This window comes from Chiloscyllium plagiosum, unplaced genomic scaffold (genome assembly GCF_037043375.1).
Source record: "Chiloscyllium plagiosum isolate Xiang-an unplaced genomic scaffold, Cpla_swu_hap1 HiC_scaffold_20, whole genome shotgun sequence".
NCBI lineage: Eukaryota > Metazoa > Chordata > Chondrichthyes > Orectolobiformes > Hemiscylliidae > Chiloscyllium > Chiloscyllium plagiosum.
Window position 1 is genome coordinate 8,671,172 of NW_028270158.1, and position 24,342 is coordinate 8,695,513.

The following is a 24,342-nucleotide window of genomic DNA, read 5'->3' on the forward strand; positions in this document are numbered from 1 at the left end:
CTAACCTACATATCTCTGAACACTATGGGCAATTTAGCATGGCCAATTAACTGACCTGCACATCTTTGGAATCTGGGAGGAAACCAGAGCACCTGGAGGAAATCCATGGAGACATGGAGAGAAAGTGTAATCTCCACACACAGTCGTCTGAGGCTGGAATCGAACCTGGTCCCTGGCACTGAGGTAGCAGTGCTAACGACTGCTCCATTTCTCCAAGTATTCTCACCAATTCCTAAACTAACTCAACAAAATATATTTTATTGTGTTTGAGGGACCTTATTGTTTGAAAATTGACTTCCATGTTTCCCTAGATTATAACACTAACTGTGCTTCAGAAAGATTTAATTGGTTATGAAGCGCTTTATGACATTAGAAGTACATGAAAGACACTATGTAAATGTGGCTCTCAGGACAACTCCATATAACCCTGTCACGGTAGGCGCTGCAAGACAGAGTGTGTCAGAGTGTGGACATAGATACCACCATTACGCGTGGGGACACCTCCCACCTTGTACATGGCAGGTACTCATGTGATTCAGTCAATGTTGTCTACCTTATACGTTGTAGGCAAGGATGCCCGGAGGCATGGTACATTGGGGAAACCGAGCAAAGGCTACGACAACGGATGAATGGGCACTGCACAACAATCAATAGACGGGAGGGTTCCCTCCCAGTTGGGGAACACTTCAGTGGTCCAGGATATTCAGCCTCGGACCTTCGGGTGACCATCCTCCAAGGTGGACTTCGGGACAGGCAGCAGAGAAAAGTGGCCGAGCAGAGGCTGATAGCTAAGTTCGGTACCCATAGGGAGGGCCTCAACCGGGACCTTGGGTTCATGTCACATTACAGGTGATCACCATTGCACTATACACAGACACAGATACCCCTACACAGACACACTCTCACACACACACAGGCACTCCTATACACACATACACACAGACACGCACACAGACACCCACACACACCCTTACAGACACACACACTCTCACACTCACACATGCACCCCCTCACAGACTTAAGACACTCTGCACTCACTACACACACACACATACACTTTCTCACACTCACAACCCCCAACCCAGACAGACACACACAAAGACAGACAAAGACCCACATGCACACATATATTTTGAGGGGTGAATTTGTACTTTCAGGGTTACATTGTACTTTGCTCAAAAACTGCATGAATTCATGTAGAACTCTGAGCTCAAAAACTGCATGAATTTATGTAAAACTCCGTTATCTCACTTTTTAGATTAGAATCAATCTAAACATCATGGCATAGACAGAGAACACAGGGGTCAACACATTCAACATATTGTCTAGCTATCACCATTGTTAACAGCTAACCCGAGAATGCAACTTTTTAAACAAAAGATTTTGTGATTTACACATGAAAGAAGTGAAACTATCACTGTATTCTAACAGATGAAAGGCTTAACGGACAATCAATTTTTCAATGTATAATTTCAGTTACATCACACTGTAAATGTTTGCTATAAATTCTGTGTGTTAGGATTGAGCCCTCCACTACCATCTGATGAAGGAGCGTCGCTCTGAAAGCTAGAGTGCTTCCAATTAAACCTGTTGGACTATAACCTGGTGTTGTGTGATTTTTAACGATGTAAATACAAGTGCATTCTTTTTCCCAGTCCACAATTCTGCAATATTCCTATTTTTCAAGCAACAATGTCTGGGGGTCATGAAAAGCATTATTGAAATAAAAATCTTTTGGTTTTGTGTAATCAGTAGTATTAAGCAACACACATCTCTCAGAAATTCTTGCAATATAAACTTGTAAAAATGACAAAGTCACTGCCCAGATATTGAACCATAATGATTTTTTGCATGTGAGGGGCACAGTTTATTATCCATCCAACAACTCCGAAGTCTGTGTGGTAAATTGAATATGTTTAAGGAGGAGATAGACAGATTTTGAATTAGTAATGGGAGTGGGCAGAAAAGTGGAGTTGAGGCTGAGATGAGATCAGCCATGACTGCATTAAATGGCAAAGCAAAATCGAGAGGCTGAATTGCCTAATCCTACTCCTTCTTCTTATTTTCTTATGATAAGCCTTGGTACTGTCCAGATGTTGAGCCTTTTCAATGCTTATGGCAAGGTTTAAAGAGTCTGTGGTGAAGGAAAGTCAAAGTTTGGGTTCGTCATCAGATAATATCTACTTGAGTTTGCGGGCTTCTGCCGTGGCCCTTCATATAGTGACCATGCTGATTCTGAAAGCATAAATCTTGGGGTACATAGGGAAGGAAACCTCACAAGATATTGCAGTCTGGAGTGCAGAACTTGCTTGCTTGCTTTCCTTCTCCTCCATCGCTCTGCCTGAGGTTTGGGCTGTGGTAGCCCTGGGAACAGTTGCCAACAGCATTCAAACCCTGGGTTGGAACTGGTAACTGGATTGTATTGCAAGGGTTGGAAATTATGCAGTCAGTGACAGGGGAACCACAAAACCAGAGTCATGATGAAAGGGAGATCAGAGCCAAGGACTGGGGATCGAGTTGGGAGTGGATTAACAGAAGACATGGAAGTAGTGACTATCTATTTTAATGCTTTGCTTCTTCCAGCTCCACATTCCAATAATTTATTTACCTTCTTTGTTGCAGGTGATCACTGGATGAGGTTTCCTGAAAACTATTGATGTCCTCAAGATACCAATCTTACAGAGTTTTTCTGAAAATAGGTAACTAGCCCAATAGTCACACACAGAGACACCTGGCACCTGTTTCAGACAGAGAAAGGGGACGTCTCTTGTTTTGTCCTTACCGAATGTGATGAGTAGAAATATGTATAGGGAGTTCTTGACCCATAATCTATCTTGACATTCTTTTCCAATACAATGTGCATTACAGAATATTACTACATTAATGTTACCTTTTCTAATATATCAAACTCATTATAAGGGAGGATTTGATATGCTCCTCGAATCCGCTTCACACCTGGATACAATAAAGGAGCCATATTTACATATGCTACTCCATGAAATGAGATAGGTCCTTCTTCATCTGTCTGCAAATAAAAAATAACAATCACTGCAAAGAGTCTTTAGAGAAATTGAAATAGAATCTATTTTCATGCTACACTCGGTCCTCTTACTCAGTAATCTATCTCAATTTTTGTATCCAAACCATTTAGATACAAAAACCAAGACACTTTTCTTTGCAGATAGAGTTTTATTAACTACTCAGTCTTACAGCTCCTTCTACAAATCAGTCCCACTTGTATCCTTTTACATATCCCTTTTGTGGCCTTTCTTTGCAAAGAAAGATTTTAGGAACGTTGAATTAAGCAGGCCCTCCGCTGGCTAATCAGGTATATCCATGATCTGCAGATTCTCTTCCTTTGGGTGGAAATGAAGGTGTAGATTACATCCATCCTCATTTTCCTTTTGCCTTTCTTTCCAATCAATCAGTCTCAAAGGTGACTGTGCAACTCCCAACATAGCAGCTCCAGACATCATGAGTTATGGCCTGCATCACCCATTAGTGATGGTCTTTGTGGTACTTCGAGAGACTTCTTCAGAAAGTCCTTCAAACGTTTATTTGGAGGGCCCTCTTTTCTGTTTATAAATGGTCAGTTCCCTGTATCTCCTGATATTGGACAGGCAACTCTCCTCCATCTAGCCAGGATGACCCACCCAATGCATTTAGCTTTGTAGCAGGAAGGCTTTGATGCTGGGAATGTTGAGTGTTTCCAGCACATCACTGTTGTTGATGTGGTGCTGCCACCACATTACAACTACAACAGTATCTTCTTTTTCTTTAAAATTCCTTGTGGGTTTGGGCATTGCTAACTATGTCAGCATTTATTGTCCATTCCCTTCTTTTGAATGGATTTCTCTGCTATCTCTCTCATACACTGAGTTCATTTGCTTTAAAAACCTAAAAGACTTCAGTATATAATTCATAGGCCAGATCGGACACTAGAACTGAAAACCTGACTCCTATTATAGATTCTTAATATACTAAGCACTAATATAGATGATTAATGTAGGCAGCAAGTAACAACTAACTGAGAGACAGGACAAGAGAAAACACAATTTTTTGAAATATAAAATACAGAAATAATGTTATTTGTCAAAATGATGAATGTATTGTGCACATCCAACTGTTAAAAAAAATCCTCAACACAGATATGGTACTGTTCTGAATGTAAGTTTGCTCACTGAGTTGGAAGGTTCGTTTTCAAACGTTACATCACCAATTTGATGAAATTTGCCTTTGAGCAGTCAGTGGATGAAGTGAACATGTTCAGCTGCTTCTATTCATAACATCAATAGCTTTTCCTTTGTAACATAATGTCTGATGCCAATAAAATGTGGACATATTTTCGCAGTTATTTTGTCTTTCTCCTCTGAGTGCTTATTTGTTTAATCATTGTGTAGCATATCCTCGAGGAGAAAGTGAGGTCTGCATATGCTGGAGATCAGAGCTGAAAATGTGTTGCTGGAAAAGCGCAGCAGGTCAGGCAGTATCCAGGGAACAGGAGAATCGATGTTTCGGGCATAAGCCCTTCTTCAGGAATAAGGAAAGTGTGTCCAGCAGGCTAAGATAAAAGGTAGGGAGGAGGGACTTGGGGGAGGGGCATCGGAAATGTGATAGGTGGAAAGAGGTCAAGGTGAGGGTGATAGGTCAGATTGGGGTGGGGGCGGAGAGGTCAGGAAGAAGATTGCAGGTTAGGAAGGCGGTGCTGAGTTCGATGGATTTGACTGAGACAAGGTTGGGGGAGGGGAAATGAGGAAACTGGTGAAATCCGAGTTCATCCCTTGTGGGTTGGAGGGTTCCTAGGCTGAAGATGAGGCGCTCTTCCTCCAACCGTCATGTTGTTGTGGTCTGGCGATGGAGGAGTCCAAAGACCTGCATATCCTTGGTGGAGTGGGAGGGGGGGTTGAAGTGTTGAGCCACAGGGTGGTTGGGTTGGTTGGTCCGGGTGTCCCAGAGGTGTTCTCTGAAACGCTCCGCCGACTTGCAGAGCGTTTCAGAGAACACCTCTGGGACACCCGGACCAACCAACCCAACCACCCTGTGGCTCAACACTTCAACTCCCCCTCCCACTCCACCAAGGATATGCAGGTCTTTGGACTCCTCCATCACCAGACCACAACAACACGATGGTTGGAGGAAGAGCGCCTCATCTTCCGCCTAGGAACCCTCCAACCACAAGTGATGAACTTGGATTTCACCAGTTTCCTCATTTCCCCTCCCCCCACCTTGTCTCAGTCAAATCCATCGAACTCAGCACCGCCTTCCTAACCTGCAATCTTCTTCCTGACCTCTCCGCCCCACCCCAGTCTGACCTATCACCCTCACCTTGACCTCTTTCCACCTATCGCATTTCCGACGCCCCTCCCCCAAGTCCCTCCTCCCTACCTTTTATCTAGCCTGCTGGACACACTTTCCTCATTCCTGAAGAAGGACTTATGCCCGAAACATCGATTCTCCTGTTCCCTGGATGCTGCCTGACTTGCTGCGTTTTCCAGCAACACATTTTTAGCTGTAGCATATCCTCAACAACTGCCATAAGCTGGAAATTGACTTTAGTAAAGGACAACTCTGTTATTTTTAATACAGTACCATATTAGCAAGTTTTGAGAAGATTTGTAGCTCCGATTGATGTCCTGGATGTAGGTTTGCTCACTGAGCTGGAAGGTTCATTTTCAGACATTTTGTCACCATACTAGATTACATCATCAATGAGCCTCCGGTGTAGCACTGGTGTTAGTGACCCACTTTCTACTTAAGTGTTTAGGTTTCCTTGGGTTGGTGATGCCATTTCCTGTGGTGATGCCATTTCCTGTGTTGATGTCATTTCCTGTTATTTTTCTCAGGGGGTGGTAAATGGGGGTTAAAAATGTGTTGCTGGAAAAGTGCAGCAGGTCAGGCAGCATCCAAGAAAAGGATAATCGACGTTTCGGGCATAAGCCCTTCTTCAGGTTCCTTCTCCTTCTCCTTGGATGCTGCCTGACCTGCTGCGCTTTTCCAGCAACACATTTTTATGCTCTGATCTCCAGCATCTGCAGTTCTCACTTACTCCCCGTAGTAAATGGGGTCCAAGTTGATGTGTTTGTTGATATAGTTCTGGTTGGAATATCATGCTTCCAGAAATTCTTGTGTGTATCTCTGTTTGGCTTGTCCTAGGATGGATGTGTTGTCCCAGTCGAAGTAGTGTCCTTCCTCATCTGTATGTAGGGATATTAGTGAGAGTGGGTCATGTAAGTGACCATGCAAGAACTGTAACAAACACTACATTGGACAAACAGGCAGAAAACTAGCCACAGGATACATGAACATCAATTAGCCACAAAACGCATGTCCAACTCTCATTAGTATCCTTACATACAGATGAGGAAGGACACCATTTCAACTGCGACAACACATCCATCCTAAGACAAGACAAACAGAGACACACACGAGAATTCCTAGAAGCATGGCATTCCAGCCGGAACTCTACCAGCAAACACATCGACTTGGACCCCATTTACCATCCTCTAAGAAAAAGAACAGGAAATGATATCGCCACAGGAAATGGCACTGCCACAGGAAATGACATCACCTAAACACTTAAGTAGAAAGCGGGTCACTAACACCAGTGCTTCACCAGAGGCTCACTGATGATGTAATCTAGTGTGGTGACAAAATATCTGAAAATGAACCTTCCAGCTCAGTGAGCAAACCTACATCCAGAACATCAACCTGAGCTACATATCTTTTCAAAACTTGCTAATATGGTACTGTATTAAAAATAACAGAGTTGTCCTTTACTAAAGTCAATTTCCAGCTTATGGCAGTTGTTGAGGATATGCTACACAATGATTAAACAAATAAGCACTCAGAGGAGAAAGACAAAATAACTGCGAAAATATGTCCACATTTTATTGGCATCAGACATTATGTTACAAAGGAAAAGCTATTGATGTTATGAATAGAAGCAGCTGAACATGTTCACTTCATCCACTGACTGCTCAAAGGCAAATTTCATCAAATCATAGAATCCCTACAGTGTGGAAACAGGCCTTTTGGCCCAACAAGTCCACACTGACCCTCCAAAGAGTAACCCACCCAGTCCCATTCCCCTACCTTATTATCCTCTACTTATCCCAGACTAATGCAGTTAACTTACACATCCCTGAACACTATGGGCAATTTAGCATGACCAATTCATCTAACCTGCACATCTTTGGATTGTGGGAGGAAACCGAAGCACCCAGAGGAAACCCACATAGACACAGGGAGAATATGCAAACGCCACACAGACAGTTGCCGGAGGCTGGAATTGAATCTGGATCCCTGGCACTTTCATGCATTAGTGCTAACCACTGAGCCACTGTGATGCCTCTTCAGCCAAATTTCACGTTTGGCTTTTTCTTTACAATTATTGCAAGTAATCCAATCACCTACATATAAGCAGGCTGATATCCTTTCTTCACAGTGAAACTTAAATGATCTAAATTGATATTTCAGGGGTATACACAAATGAAAAACTTTGGGAAGCATTACTGAATACAGCCAATGATATTTGTCTGCTGCATGCAACTTGTGGATGATTGAAATGATCATAATTGGTAAGCAACAAGGAAAAATTGAAAATATTATTAGGTTGCCGTGAATATCATTTTGTAACAGCCTAGTTCCCAGAAATCATGCTGCGGACTAGGAATGCAGATTTTACAGCCAGCTATTTTCCTAGGCTAGATAGTAGTGAATCACACACAGAACATTTGAAGTCATGTCCCTGTTTGGTGCAACATCAGAAGCCATGTGGATGTCCTTGGTGTTACTAGAATAGGAAATATGATCAGACATTTTTGAATTTAAAATGGATAGTTGTTAAGTAAGACAGCCATTTTATTTTTATATGTTGGACAACTAAAAAAGCTCTCAATGTTTTCCTTACCTTTTTCTCAATAAACTTCTGGAAATAATTAACTGACCTTTTCAATTTTGCTGGCTTTTCCTCCTGCCTTAGCTGGAGGAGCTAATGGTACACGCTTGATCTCCACAGGGATGTACATGGATTCAGCTATGTACTTCTGCAGTCTGAAAGAAATTCATTTTTATAAATTAAGAAAAAGACCCCTCTTAGATATTCAATGTTCCTTTTTTCCTCTCTTTTACCCTGTGAATAACCAAACTAGAACAGATGAACCTCCTCATCCATCTTTGCAACACAACTTAAAAATGGTTTATTTTATATAACAGCCAAAGGCGTAGAATTAGGGTCTTATTGCTAACAGTGCAGTTGAAGGGAGACAAAAGAGAGAGGTGAAGAGGAAACAAAAAGTGAGGAAATGGGGAGACTAATGATTATGGTATTAGTTTTAGGCTACTTATTAGAAATTACAATCAAAGGTGTAGATACTCAACTGGAAAAAGATGAATTTTCATGAGTTCAAAAGGCACTGACATGGGTAGATTGAAAACATAGAGTAGATTTTTCCTAAGCGCTGAATGATGTGGGCATTAGGGTGAAGTTGGGATAGTCGAGTGAGATGATAAGTGACGAGCTTCTCAATGTCAAGAGCAATTTTCTATTTTCCAACCAAGTTTTGTGCTCTGAGCTCAATTTCATACAGGATCTTATGGCTACCCCACAGCAGAGAATTTTAACCCTATCAGTTTGGGCTGGATTCAACTTCACAAATTACACATAAACACTGCTGATCTCAATTCCTGGTTATGTTGACTTATGACTATTACCTCCTCAAAGCCTCAGGCTCCATAAAGCAGCGTCTCTCTATGTTCCATGTGATATGCTTTTTGTCGCTTTCTGCCTCTGTTCTGAATGCCCAATCCTGAATAGTAAAGAGAAATAATCCCAAATGTTTCTCTTGTTGCACATAGACTACATCTCTATATGTAATTATATATCTATATAGAATAGGAGAAAGTAAGGACTGCAGATGCTGGAGATCAGAGTTGAGAAAAGCACAGCAGGTCAGGCAGCATCCGAGAAGCAGGAGAATCGATGTTTCATCAGGAATGAGGCTCCTATATAGAATGCCCACCACACAAACGGTTCAGACTTAATTTGAACAGTGGACTATGTCAAATAGATTGGAATACCCATTTGTATTACCAGGGACATTATTCCTGCTGAAAACAAATTAAGCAGTTCAAGCAACTGTATGCACCTCATTAAAATGTGATAATCTGTCTTTTCCGGTATCTCTGTTATTTTCAGTCACCTGATTGATGTTTATAAATAAATGGCAAAGATAAGGCTTGGATTGTTTAATTCTCCCTGCAAATAGTTTTTGTTTACTCCTATCAGTCTGAATAGCTTTCAACTGGTTCCTAGGGGAAATGGGTGCCATGGTCGGGATAGAGGTGAGTGTGAGTGCTACTACTCCACTGACTGCGAAAGAACTAATAAAATCATCTCTAAATGGGACTTAACAGAGTAGATTGGTTGTCTGCGTCAGTGTGTTGACAGCCAAAGCACTGCTTTTTTTTAATGTCCAGAATCACTTATATACACAATTGAATATTTCTTCTTGGCATTACCAAATTACCAGTGGTACTTTTTCACATAATAACCACAACCAGTAAATCACCCATGTTCTCCAGTTGATTAATTTACACGCAAAACCCGTCAAGGGCAATACAGACCATCAATGATGAGCAAGAGGTAAGGAGCAGACTAAATCAAAATGGAGTCGGAAGAGGAGATAAGGCTCTCTACTCCTTGATTTATAGAATTTCTTGGACAATTTAGGTTTTGAAGGATCTTGGAGAAGTGAATTTATTTCAAATTTATGGTAATACCTGGAGTAGTTTATTAAAATAATGATCGTTGAAAGGCTACTGTGATTATAGGCGGATTTTTTATATCCAGACATGCTCTTACACACAACTGAATGGGATATTGCAGATTTCTGTACAAGGCTTCATCGAAATCACTTGACTGGTAATAACTGCTTGTTTTGTTGGGCACACCTGTTTGACAGGAACAAAGACAGAAATTGCTAATGAAACTGAAAACAGGGTCTGGTAGCATCTGTGGGAACAGAGCAGAGTTAACGTTTCGAGTCCAGTAACCTTTCATCAGAACAGTGACTGGATGCAAATTAGGGAACAAGAAGTCTGTAAGAAAGGGCTGCACAGCTGATCTCTTTCTGAAAAGAACCCAGAATGAAACTACTGCTCTTCGAGAACAGTGTTTGCAAGTATTAAGTAAATTTTCAATATTGTATTTCCTGTATCTGTCAAGACCCCTGAGACAACTATGCAGGGTTAACAACTTGACCACTCGTGCCAGAACATCAAAAATGTCAGACATCAGAATATTTAACACATTATCCTCTTTCAAGAATAACCCAGCTCCTTGAAAACCGTGTTAGGGAATTGGAGCTGGAGCTGGATGAACTACGGATCATTCGGGAGGCTGAGGGGGTAATTGAGATGAGTTACCGCGATTTGGTCACTCCTAAGGCTCAGGACAAAGATAAATGGGTTACAGTTAGGGGGAGGAAAGGGGACAGTCATACAGTGCAGAGATCCCCTGTGGATATTCCCCTCAGCAACAAGTATACCGTTTTGGATACTGCTGGGGAGGATGACCTACCAGAGGAAAGCCATAGCAATCAGTTCTCTGGCACTGAGCCTGACACTGTGGCAAAGAAGGGAAGGGGGCAGAATAGAAAAGTACTCATGGTAGGGGACTCGATAGTTAGGGGAACCGACAGGAGATTTTGTGGTCAGGATCGGGATTCCCGGAAGGTATGTTGCCTCCCTGGTGCCAGGGTCCGGGATGTCTCCGATCGGGTGTATAGGGTTCTAAAAGGGGAGGGCGAACAGCCAGAAATCTTGTTACATATTGGCACTAATGATATAGCCAGGAAAAGAATCGAGGATATAAAAAGTGATTTCAGGGAGTTAGGATGGAAGCTGCAAAGCACGACGAACAGAGTAGTGTTCTCTAATTTACTACCGGTGCCACAAGATAGCGAGACGAGAAACAGGGAGCGGGCGCAGCTTAACACATGGCTGCGCAGCTGGTGTAGGAAGGAGGGCTTCAGATATGTAGATAATTGGCTTGCCTTCTGGGGAAGGTGGGACCTGTACAAGAAGGACAGGTTGCATCTGAACTGGAAGGGGACCAATGTCCTGGGTGGAAGTTTTGCACGAGTAGTTCGAGAGGGTTTAAACTAGTATGGCAGGAGGGTGGGAACCTGAGCTGTATACCGGAGATGAGAGTTGATGCAGATGAGGCAGTAGCAAGAGGTAGACCAGCTAGTGGGAAGGATTTTCCTGGCAAGGAACCAAGGTATCAGTTAAAGTGTGTTTGCTTTAACGCAAGGAGTATCAGGAATAAAAGTGACGAACTTAGAGCATGGATCTGTACCTGGTGCTATGATGTTGTGGCCATAACAGAGACATGGGATTCTCAGGGGCAGGAATGGTTGCTGGATGTTCCAGGGTTTAGAGCATTTAAAAAGAATATGGAGGGGGGAAAAAGAGGAGGGGGTGTAGCACTACTAATCAGAGAGGGTTTCACAGCTGCAGAAGCTTCCATTGTCGAGGAAGATCTGCCTACTGAGTCAGTATGGATGGAAATTAGGAACAGCAAGGGAGCAGTCACCTCTTTAGGGGTTTACTACAGGCCGCCCAATAGCAGCAGGGAGATGGAAGAAAGCATAGCTCGGCAGATTTTGGAAAAGTGTGGACGTAGTAGGGTTGTTGTAATGGGTGACTTTAACTTTCCCAATATTGATTGGAACCTCCTTCGAGCAGAAGATTTTAATGGAGCTATTTTTGTAAGGTGTGTTCAGGAAGGTTTCCTAACTCAGTCCGTTGACAGGCCGACGAGGGGAGAGGCCATTCTAGACTTGGTGCTCGGCAATGAGCCGGGGCAGGTATCAGATCTTGTGGTGGGAGAGCATTTTGGTGATAGTGACCACAACTGCCTCACATTCTACATAGCTATGGAGAAGGACAGGATTAGGCAAAATGGGAGGATATTTAATTGGGGAAGAGGAAACTATGATGCGATTAGACATGAGTTAGGAAGCATGGTTTGGGAGTAGTTGTTCCATGGTAAAGGCACTATAGACATGTGGAGACTGTTTAAGGAACAGTTGTTGCAAGTGATGAATAAATATGTCCCTCTGAGAGGCAAGAAGGGGTAAGATAAAGGAACCTTGGATGACGAGAGCGGTGGAGCTTCTCGTCAAAAGGAAGAAGATAGCTTACATAAGGTGGAGGAAGCTAGGGTCAAGCTCAGCTCTACAGGATTACAGGCAGGCAAGGAAGGAGCTTAAAAATGGTCTGAGGAGAGCTAGGAGGGGGCACGAGAAAGGCTTGGCAGAACGGATTAGGGAGAACACAAAGACATTTTACACTTATGTGAGGAATAAGAGAATGGTCAAAGAAAGAGTAGGCCCGATCAGGGATAGCATAGGGAATTTGTGTGTGGAGTCTGAGGGGATAGGGGAAGCCCTAAATGAGTTTTTTGCTTCTGTCTTTACGAAAGAAACGAACTTTGTAGTGAATGAAACCTTTGAAGAGCAGGTGTGCATGCTGGAATGGATAGAGATAGAGGAAGCTGATGTGCTGAAAATTTTGTCAAACATTAAGATGACAAGTCGCCAGGCCCGGACCAGATTTGTCCTCGGCTGCTTTGGGAAACGAGAAATGCAATTGCTTTGCCACTTGCGAAGATCTTTTTATCCTCACTCTCCACTGGAGTCGTACCTGAGGGCTGGAGAGAGGCAAATGTAATTCCTCTCTTCAAGAAAGGAAATAGGGAAATCCCCGGCAATTACAGACCAGTAAGTCTCACGTCTGTCGTCTGCAAGGTGTTAGAAAGGATTCTGAGGGATAGGATTTATGACCATCTGGAAGAGCATGGTTTGATTAAATGCAGTCAACATGGCTTTATGAGGGGCAGGTCATGCCTCACAAACCTTATCGAGTTCTTTGAGGATGTGACTAGAAACGTTGATGAGGGTCGAGCTGTGGATGTGGTGTATATGGACTTTAGCAAGGCACTTGATAAGGTTCCCCATGGTAGGCTCATTCAGAAGGTCAGGAGGAATGGGATTCAGGGGAATATAGCTGTCTGGATACAGAATTGGGTGGCCAACAGGAGACAGCGAGTGGTAGTAGAAGGAAAATATTCTGCCTGGAAGTCTGTGGTGAGTGGTGTTCCACAGGGCTCCGTCCTTTTTATTAATGACTTGGATGAGGGGATTGAAGGATGGGTCAGCAAGTTTGCAGACGACACAAAGGTTGGAGGTGTCGTTGACAGTATAGAGGGCTGTTGTAGGCTGCAGCGGGACACTGACAGGGTGCAGAGATGGGCTGAGAGGTGGCAGATGGAGTTCAACCTGGATAAATGCGAGGTGATGCATTTTGGAAGGTCGAATTTGAAAGCTGAGTACAGGATTAAGGTAGCGTGGAGGAACAGAGGGATCTTGGGGTGCAGGTACATAGATCCCTTAAAATGGCTACCCAATTGGACAGGGTTGTTAAGAAAGCATATGGTGTTTTGGCTTTCATTAACAGGGTGATTGAGTTTAAGAGTCGTGAGATCTTGTTGCAGCTCTATAAAACTTTGGTTAGACCGCACTTGGAATACTGCGTCCAGTTCTGGTCGCCCTATTATAAAAAAGATGTGGATGCTTTGGAGCGGGTTCAGAGGAGGTTTACCAGGATGCTGCCTGGACTGGAGGGCTTATCTTATAAGGAGAGGTTGACTGAGCTCGGACTTTTTTCATTGGAGAAAAGGAGGAGAAGAGGGGACCTAATTGAGGTATACAAGGTAATGAGAGGCATAGATAGAGTCGATAGCCAGAGACTATTTCCCAGGGCAGAAATGACTAACACGAGGGGTCATAATTTTAAGCTGGTTGGAGGAAAGTATAGAGGGGATGTCAGAGGCAGGTTCTTTACACAGAGAGTTGTGAGAGCATGGAATGCGTTGCCAGCAGCAGTTGTGGAGGCAGGGTCATTGGGGACATTTAAGAGACTCCTCGACATACATATGGTCACAGAAATTTGAGGGTGCATACATGAGGATCAGTGGTCGGCACAACATCGTGGGCTGAAGGGCCTGTTCTGCGCTGTACTGTTCTATGTTCTATATGTTCTAACCCTAATGGGTATAAGTATTTTTTAACACAAACCTCTGTGGAGAGAGAATTCATTTTTACCCCTCTTTTCTGATAGGTATCCTTCTGTTTTAGGTTATTTAGAGGAATAAATATTAATATTTCCATATTATTGACTGTGTATGTCAACCAGTTATTTCAACTTCATAAAATAAGTTTTGTTTTGATAATAAACCAATAGTTTTGCATTTATTGAAGAGATCTCATTGGTAATTTTTAAAAAAATTAAAGCCTGACAGAGATAAAATATTAAACTGGGTGTCTCTAATTGGAAAAACTACTTTTGTTTTATATTTTGACCCAAGTAATAGAAAACAGTACTCCTCCCACGTTGGTCATAATAACACACTGATATTGAAGTTCATTTGTCAACTGAACACCCATTCTGAACAGCCAGTGTTCCTCTATTTTGTTAGTCTTCCTCAGAACTAACTGATTATTACAGCCCCAATTTTGTGTTGTCTGGAAACTTTGACATTATGCTTCTGATTCCCAAATCCAAAAAATTTAAGCTTCTGCTAAGTAACAAGGGCACCCAGCACTGATCATCAAGGAGCACCATTTCACACTGTGCCTTACCTCTTTGCGATTTAGTTCCCCATCCTCATCTTCGAAAGGGCTAATCTCTACGAAAGAATCTGGGATATTTTGGGCTCCGATTGCAGTGATATTGCTTATTGGCCATCTCTTTGGTCTGACACTGGGCTCCTTTTCCCCTTTCAGAGTCCCATTAGTAAATAACACACGAAGCTCCTTCTGAAATGCAATCCAATTAAGAGTCATGAAATCATGTGATTTGAACAATTGTAAATCAGTTAACAACTTTGTCAAGTTAATGCATGCAGGAAGCCAAGATACTAAAACAATGTCACAGGAGAATTTCAGGATTTTTGTGAAAGCCACCAGAAAAGCAAACCAAATACAGACTAGAATCATGGAAAGATTACAGCATAGAAGAGTATTTTGCCTCTAATGTTTATACCAGATTTTGCAAGAGCAGCTGAACTAGTCCCAATCCCCTGCCCATTTGGTCTATAAAAATTATTTTTTAATCAACCTGGTCAGACAAGTTACGACAAACCTCCATGGCAAGTTGAACCTAAATATTCTGGCCCAAAGGTCAGTACACTACCATTGTACCATTGACAGCCTTTCTGCCTGATTTCAAAATATTGACATTTGCATGTCAGGCAAATGTCATCATCAGTGAACCACAGAAACACAGTTTGAGTAAATTAGGATTTGGATGTAGGTTTGCTCGCTGAGCTGGAAGCTTCATTTTAGTGTTTCCTGTTTTCTAATTTTATGTTTGGGTTTCCTTGGGAAGTAGAAAGCAGGAAACACTAGCAGTGTTTCGTCCAGAGGCTCACTGATGATGGTACCTAGTGTGGTGACAAAACGGCTGAAAATGAACCTTCCAGCTCAGCAAGCAAACCTACATCCAGAACCACAACCTGAGCTACAAATCTTCTCAAAACTCGCAAACTGGGAATTTTTTTTCTCCTCAGGTAAATATCTATTTCCCTTTGAAAATAACTCTGCTTCCACGACATGCTAAAACAATGCATCCCAGGCTTGAAGTACACTCTGTACAAAACAGTATTTCCTCATGTCACTTTTGGTTAATTTGCTCTTCACTCTAAATCATTGTCATCTGGATCTCAAGCCTTTTCTGTTTTCTCTCTTATCTACTCTGCTGAAACCCCTCCTGATTTTGAACAATTCCATCAAATCTTCTCTCAATTGTCTCTTCCCTAAGGTGAACAGCCTCAGCTATTCGTACAAGTAAAGTCCCTTACACCTGGAATTACTCTCGCAAACCTTCAATCCATTATCTCTCATGCCTTCAGTCCTTCCTATATTGTGTGCTCAAAATTGGTCACAAAACTGTAAATGAGGTCAAACAAACATTTTATATAACTTGCTTTCTTTTGTATTCATGCTTCTCTAAAGCTTCATCCCATTATTAGCCCCTTTCTCAATCTATGTTGCAACAACATTTGCATAGATGACACCATATCTTTCTGTTCCTGCATGCCTTTATTGTTTGTTCCTCACTTTTCCAAACAAAATGTATTACTTCACACTTGCCTGCATTAATAAAACCTCCATAAAACATAATATATCCAGTTCATAGCAGTCGAGAACAGGGGGAGCTGGAGGTATATGATTTTACATAGACGGAGGAAAGTAGGGAAGTAAGCTAAACTGAGTATCCAAGGAGTAGACTAAGATTTATTTTTATCGTCACATCTAGCCTGAAGTGGTAACGAAGACAGCTGATGGATTTAAAACCAGAAGCACGAGGCAGACAAAGGTATTTATGGAATCAGAAGACAGCAATATCAAAGGTGGACTACAAAAGAGTAGTTTTGATGGAGTAGTTCACCATGTTAAAGGTGAGAATCGGAGGAAGAAAAGTTACAGTTACAAAGCATGTTGTTTGTGAATTTGATCAGCAAGAAGGACTCAAATGTACAAAGCTGATTGCTGTCTCCAGAACATCTAATCTTTGGAAATTCCCTCTACTGTACATTGTGTCCACCTGGATCTCTTCCAGCTTACAGAGCCGCACTGACTCCATACCAATTTACTACTAGATAATTACAGTCCTAGAAAAGTTGTAAATTAAAAGAAAATTCTGAGTCTTTCGTGGTGTACCTCTATCTCTGGACCAGAAGGTCTGGCTTCATGTCCCATCTGTCCCGGGACATGAGTCATGTCTGAACAGGTAGGTTAGAACTAGTTTTCTAGGGCAGACAGTCATGTCATGACAATATCACTGGATTAGAAATCTGGGCCTGGGTTTAAGTCTCACTAGAATAGCTGTTGGTATTTAAGTTCAACAAAAGAAGGCTGTTGTGGTATCATGCTAGTATTCCTTTTTTGGGCCTACAGTCTGAGTTCAAGCCACACCTATCCTGAATATGTGTCATAACATGTCTAAAAAGGCCGTTTTAAAACAGAATTGGCAAGATGCTAAAAGACTGGGAAGAGAACTGTGGTTTCTCAAAATTCCAGAAATAAGAAGAAAGATTACAATTGGGGATATAAAACCAAATGCAGAAAGAGAAATGTATGTAATGTAGTTGACTTTTATCACTTATTACTGTTGATTAATTGTTCTATTTCTAACTGTATGTGAAATCTTGATGAAGCTGAAAACTATATTATCCAGTATTGTTTGTGAATCTTCACAATGTACTATTGTAAGCAGAAACAAATTTTCATTCCTGGTGTTTGAGTACTGTAATGGGATGTTGTTGGGATTAATGGGATTGCATTTTTATCATGTTTCAAAGTCTTTAAATGTATTATATATATAGTCTGATTTATTCTATTTATTTTTCATTACTTTTGCAAAATAAACTTCACTTTTATGGTTAAACCTGAAACTGCAGCATTATGTGTTCCCCTTTCAGTGAAAGACGACCTCATCAAAACTAAAATCAAAATATAACGTGATCTATTAAGCCAGATTTCAGTCTGACATCTGCCTTGTCCTGTTGTTATGAAAATTTGGGTGTACTATACCTTTGTGAGAGTAAAAGCTAGCAGTGAAAGCACCAAGTGTTCTCAATAAAACACTTTAGTAACATGTGGTCCAGCTACTGGGGTAGCCGATTGCCTGGAAATGACAAAACAGATTTGAATTAGGCCAATCAGTTCAAATTATACCTCGAAAACTACCAAATTCCAATCAAGTTTGAATTGGCCATCTTAAAAGCCAATGATACAATCCGATGCTTTGGGGTATAAGATTGGGGAAAATTGAACAGTTGGGAGGAGAACTGCCACCCAACCAACAGATGTAGACTGTTAGAACACTCTGAGAGGTACCTGTCAAGAGAAGGAGTTTGCGTACAGATAAACCTCAACATTGACCTGGAGAGCCAATCTACCGATGAAGATAAAGAGAAGATTCAACCGCTAACTGGTTTTAAAATTTTGATTTTTCTGTAAATCTTAATTTGGAATTTGGAATAATCTAGTATTATAGAAGGGAAGGTAAAAGATAGGTTAGAGGGAGGAATTGTAAATAGTTGTTCGTTAATCATTCTCTGGGTTGGGATATCTGGTCAGCATGGTCGAGTTGGACCGAAGGGTCTGTTTCCATTCTGTACATCTCTATGACTCTGACTCTATGACTCTGTTACACTTTAAGAAATAAAGTTGTTAATTTTTACTTTAACTAGTTCTTAGCCTATCGAGTTTTCACAGATTACTGCATGGGATAAATCCTTTCTGTGTGGCTGGTTTAAAATTAAGAAGGAGAGTTACCCTGTGTCGTAACACTGTAATAATATCAGGTGGGATCGCAACACTGCTTAAAGTCATGACCTTCTCCAGACTGTTGATCTAACAGAATGATTTATTTCTGTGGGGCTTTTTTTGTTTTTTTCTAACCAGCACACAACATATTTTTGAAATATTCTCTTATTTCTGTGGCTTGAGCCTTCGAAGAGAAAGTGTAGGTAGCTTGGTGACCACAAAAATCCTAATTTTTCCTGCAACTGTCTTAGTTTAGTTTCTTTTATAACCCTCCCTTTCATTCTGCTAGTGCCCATAAACACTTCCTAATCATGGGACTGTCTACTTTTATCTATTATCCATTTTATCTAGTTGCTTTAGGCCACTTTTCTCATTTTGAGATCTATCAGGATGGCCACCAGAAATCCTCTATGTCTTTTCCTCCAGAATGAATCCTCCAAATACGTACCGGATCTGTGAGTATCTAGTTATCCAATGTTGTAGCTCCTGCTGTCAATCTATGGCCTGCTCAGCTTGGACATCTAGCCAGTTTTTATATTTAGTGATTTCTGAGAAGATTTGTAGCTCAGGTTGATGATAAGTATGTAAGTTAGCTTGAGAAGTTTCGTCACCATACAAGGAAAGATCATCAGCAAGAGTCTCTGGTGAAGCACTGGTGGTATGTCCCGCCTCTATATTTATAGGTCTTGGTTTCTTAAGGTGGGTGTTGTCATTTCCAGTTCTTTTTTCAAGGGAAGGTAGATAGTGTCTAAATCAATGTGCTTATTGATGGAATTCTGGTTAGAATACCATGCCTTTAAGAATTCTCGTGCGTGTCTTTGTTTCGCCTGTCCACGAATGTGTGCGTTGTCCCAGTGTGGTGTCCTTCTTTGTATGTATAGAAACTAGTGATAGTGGATCATGTTTTTTGGGAAGGGAGGCTACTGTTGGATTGCCTACATTGCCAATGAATTTAAATGTTCTTGCGAAGGCATCTCTGATGATACTTTTTCAGGGCTTTGAAGTGCCTGTTGGGTTGGCCAAGTCTCTGATGCATATAGGAGCATGAAGATCACTGTTATCCCATAAAACATAGCCTTAATCCAAAACTAGGTACCACGAACCTAGTCACAAGTAAATCTCTTGATAGTCACAAGTAAATCTATTAATAAATTCAAAAGAAAGTTCTTTCAAAAAATGGTGAGAATATGTATAACACACAACTACATTGAGTGTTTGAGGTGTGAAGCAATGATGCAATTAAAGGGCAGCTAGCTAAGTACTAGGAAGAAAAATAATAGAAAGATGCGCTAATAGAATGGGTGGAGTAAGATGGAAGGAAGTTCATGTGGAAGGTAAACATGGCATGAAAGAGCTGGGTGGCTTGTTTCAGTGCTGTTTAGTCAATGTAAAAAAGCCTGATGTGGCTAGTACATTCTAAAGTAATGGGTTCCTTTACTTACTGAAGTAGCTGTTGGCAGATGCAGAGAAACCATATAGTTAAACTGTGGTCCAGTGAGGGCCCAGACATCAGGTACTGAGTAGGCACATTCTGTTGTGATCCTCAGAAGATTTGACTCTTCTAATTGGGCTTCAGAAAGCAATGGTTCTGGGATGGACACCGCAATGTCCAGCTGGGACTATACATAAAACACAAATCACAGATGATACAAAATTATTCTGCTAATCATCATTGTTTTGGTTTAACATATCTCACAAACTAATATTTAAAAACAGTTTGATGGTTTCTGATAATCTGATTTCCAAGCAAAATGCTAAGTGATTTAATGAATTGCTGGTAGGCAGGTCAAGTTTTATTCCATTTGTTTCTTCAGTTTCTTGGATCTCCCCTTACCCCATGACTCCACTGCCTATCTTGAACTGAGATGGCAGATAGTCTGTCAACAATGCTTGTTCAATGGCCAATAACACCATGAGGATAGAGTGTTCCCAGATTTCACTTATTTTCTTTCTTCTGGAGAATTACCTCCCACTCTCAAATAGGCCTAAACTTCTTTGCCCAGATTAATACAAAGTGTTATACTTCCAAAAGTCAATTGGAAAATTTTCAGGAGCTGATGGCTTAGTGGCATTATCACTAAATTATTAATTCCAAAATCCTGGAAATGCTCTGGCGTTCCAGGTTTGAATCCTGCCATAACAGATGATGGATTCTGAATGCAATAAAAATCTGTAATTACAAATCCAATGTTCACCATAAAACCACTATTGACTATAACAAACAGGTATGGACACATCTGTCCTCATGTGGCCTACACGTGACTCCAGACCCACAGCAATGTGGCTAACTCTTAAAAGCCTCTCGGCAGTAAATGATAGCTTAGCTAGTGATGCCTCCATCACATAAATAATCCATAATAAGGATATAGCATATAAGGTCCTGGGGAGTATTGACAAGGTGGATGTGGGCAGAACGTGTTCTCTATTGGGACAATCTAAAATTATGGGTCGCCCATTTAAAAAAAGAGGTTAGGGAAATTCTCTTTCTAAAAAGGTTGTAGAAGCAGAGTCCTTGAATAATTTTAAGGTAGAGCTTGAATGGTTTTGTGAATTTGACGTTACAATCAGACCAGCCATGATCTTATTGAATGGCAAAGCAGGCTAAGGAGGCTGAATAGCCTAACCTGATCCTTGTTCATTAAACTGGAGCCAATCTTTGCAGAGTCCAAAATAACTTTTCTAATGCTAACTCTGTTTTTCTGTCAACAGACATGCTGAGCCTCTCCAGGGATGTTTATTTGTTAAAAATGTAATAGTGGATAGAAATAAGAATAACAAATCATATTAAACTGTGGTCTATGTGCTGATTACCTTTGTTTCCTCGGATGCAGTTTGCTCCAAAACAGTTCCTGCTAAAGGGTGCAGTGTCATGGTCTTTGTGAATGCACATTCTCCTAAGGGTAAGAGAATATTCAACATTAGCTGTGGGTGCCTTATGTAATCAGTTTCACTGAATAAATAAGTGGTATCACATGAGCACACACCTTGAGCCAGAGGCAACAGGTCCACTGTGGTTTGGCCGAGGATAATTACCTTCTCATCTTTTTTTTTCTTCTCTTTTGGTAAAACCTCAATTACTGTCACTATAGTTTTATATAAAGAAGAAACATTTAGAAATAAAGTATAAGCAATTATCCAGACATACTTTGACAACAGAACAAAAACAAATGTTCCCAAATGGCAAAATTAATTTTAATCTCTAGATTAGATTCCCTACAGTGTGGAAAACAGGCCCTTCGGCCCAACCAGTTCACACTGACCCTCTGAAGAGTAACTCACCCAGACCCATTTCCATCTGACTAATGCACTTAGCACTATGGGTAATTTAGCATGGCCAATTCACCTAACCTGCATATCTTTGGACTGTGGGAGGAAACCGCCCTGAAGAAACCCACGCAGACATGGGGAGAATGTGCAAATTCCACACAGTCAGTCACCCAAGACTGGAATCAAACCTGAGACCCTGGTGCTGTGAGGCAGCAGTGCTAACCACTGAGCCTTAATACCTCGTTCTCGGTTTGGTGTCAATTTTCGTCTGCTTATGTTTTGGGAAGCACTTAGGAACAGACACTATATAAATGTACTCTGTTGTTAAATCAATTATTGTGAAATATTTTACTCAGGAGGTAAAATCTTCATCCAGATTTTGCCGTTCCAAAGATACCAAAAGTCAAGTGTTTGCTATCACTATTCTGTTAAATTTACAACAACTTCTGGCAGCTGTGCACACACAGTTAAACATGGAGATCAGGATGTTGCTACGAGTGATTCTCAGCTCACCATAAGCTGCACTGTTAAAATCCTCACAGATGGAAATCAATTACAAATCATTGAATTAACATGAAAATCCAATTTAACACTGATACTTTCACTATGAGAATCTTTGAAAATATTAGTGTAACTGGGTTTTTAGCAAAATACAGTCATATCATTGATGGATAACCTATCTGGCCTTAAAAAAACTGCTTACAATTTTAAAAATGGAAATTTTAAATAATAATAGAAAGAAATTGTAAATATCAGTTTCTGGTGAGAGTGTCAGAGAAATTTGCTCAATAAGTTAGAGATCACAAGGCACAGTTTGAAGTGAAATTGACAAACAGTTTATTAGATGCGATAGCACTGGAAGAAAAACTGAGTAGGCTGACAGAGAACTGACAGTCTGTACAGGTACATCAGAATTTCTCTTCCCAGAGCTGAGGATGTGACCAGTTTTAATAATAATGCTGCACAATAAGGCTAATTAGAAATGGGGAAAATACAATGTATCTGGAAATGGAGTAATCTAATTACAATGATGTTAATTGGAAAATAGTTATTGGATGAATGCCCTGTTCCTTCACACAATGCAACATCCTGACAGTATCAATCGTTCCATTCCTCTTCGCTGGTAGGTGTTAATGTCTCCTCTGAAGTGGTGAGTTGCTTCCATTGTCTTGTCCTGGGAGCAATGCTCTTGCTGGTGCCTCTCTGTCTGACCTGCTCTTTGTGTGGCTTTAGTATTGCTGGGTTGTGAACCTGCTCTTGGGGCTTTGGGATATCTGTGGTGCTCTGTCATTGTTAGTGAGCTTGAAATGTATTCCTTTGTCTGCATGTGCTATCTGGTTTGGCTTGTCAGACTGTTTGGGCATTCTGGGTGTTTTTTGGTACTGTTGGCCAATTTTGCTTTTGTGGACCTATCATGTGTTAGCAGAGTGGCAAATCTTTTCCCAGAGAGAGAAAGAGAATTAACAATTCAATAACTTTTGATCAGAACAACTGACCAAAATACAATATTGTGGTCAGTATCAGGCAAAACTAAAGTCAGGTCTCAATACATGGAGACACTGCACGAATATTCTCTCACACATAACTGGATGTTTTTATTTGACCGTATCTGCAATAATTAGAAGTCCTGGTTATTGCAGCGACTAAACTTCTGTTATCTAGTTTAACAGTATATTACTATATTTAATTATTTAATTTTCCTGGGTTCAGTTCAATGGTATAATTAACTTTTACAGTCTAGATTTCACTGATATTATAACATATCCCGCACCTCTGTCCTTAAGAATATCTTAGTTCTAATATGCTTCAGTCTTATTCATCTACATACCTATCTGTATGTATATGAATGATTGTAATTCAATGGTTAATTAAAGCAGAAACTTACAAATTACAGGTTTGTGCACCAGGTTGTCTAATCCTTGAATCCCATCAAACGTGCAGTCAAAACTGGTTGTAAAGTTATACTCTATTTCATTTTCTGTCATCAGCAATTTTCCAGAGTCTCCAAGTTGGAAGTTATTATATTCCGCATGGACATAGGTCACTGGGCTCTCTCCTTTGCTCCCTTTCTGTGAGGCAAATAGAACATGATCTTTTTTTATAAATGAGCTTCTGAAATAAAGAAGACTTGCATTTATATAGCACTTCACATGACGTTATGATCCCAACTAACAATAATGTTAGACAAGTCAGATCACAAAGTGAAACCCACCTTTGCAGTTTTATTACTGTGGTGATTAGTCACTGAACATATTCCCATGAGCTGTCAGTGTCCTTTTAACATAAGAATACAAACACTGGCTTATTAGCTCAGTTGGTCAGATCACTGCTTTGTGATGCAGAATAACAACAACTGCATGGGTTCAGTTTCCACACCTGCTGAGGTTACCATGAAGGTCTTACTTTATTAACCTCACCTGAGGCATGGTGATCCTCAGATTAAATTCATCACGAGTCATCTCTCTCTATCTCCCTCTCTCTCTCTCTAATGAGAAAGTGGCCTTATAATCTGCTGGGACTATGGCGACTTTGCCTTTATTACACAAAAGAAATACATTTTTAAAAACGTGATACATGTAGCCTGTTATGGATCAGACCAGATCCCCTCAAAATATTTTAAGAAGGTAACTTAGACCCTAACTTTTTCTTATTTTTAAAGGCAATTATAAAGCATTTG

The 24,342-nt window shown here is 40.9% G+C and overlaps 1 protein-coding gene across 1 annotated transcript in view; it reads right to left on the reverse strand.

The window, feature by feature from the left end:
• The window catches only part of cfap70 (cilia and flagella associated protein 70), a 95,602-nt gene that overhangs the window by 67,887 nt on the left and 3,373 nt on the right, over positions 1-24,342 (reverse strand). Inside the window, exons 3-10 of the mRNA XM_043712078.2 lie at positions 23,551-23,734; positions 21,383-21,481; positions 21,210-21,292; positions 19,841-20,017; positions 14,706-14,882; positions 8,713-8,807; positions 7,947-8,052; positions 2,891-3,025 (exon numbers count right to left, since the gene is read on the reverse strand). Coding sequence (XP_043568013.2) covers positions 2,891-3,025; positions 7,947-8,052; positions 8,713-8,807; positions 14,706-14,882; positions 19,841-20,017; positions 21,210-21,292; positions 21,383-21,481; positions 23,551-23,734 — 1,056 coding nt within the window. The remainder of the gene's footprint in view (positions 1-2,890; positions 3,026-7,946; positions 8,053-8,712; positions 8,808-14,705; positions 14,883-19,840; positions 20,018-21,209; positions 21,293-21,382; positions 21,482-23,550; positions 23,735-24,342) is intronic.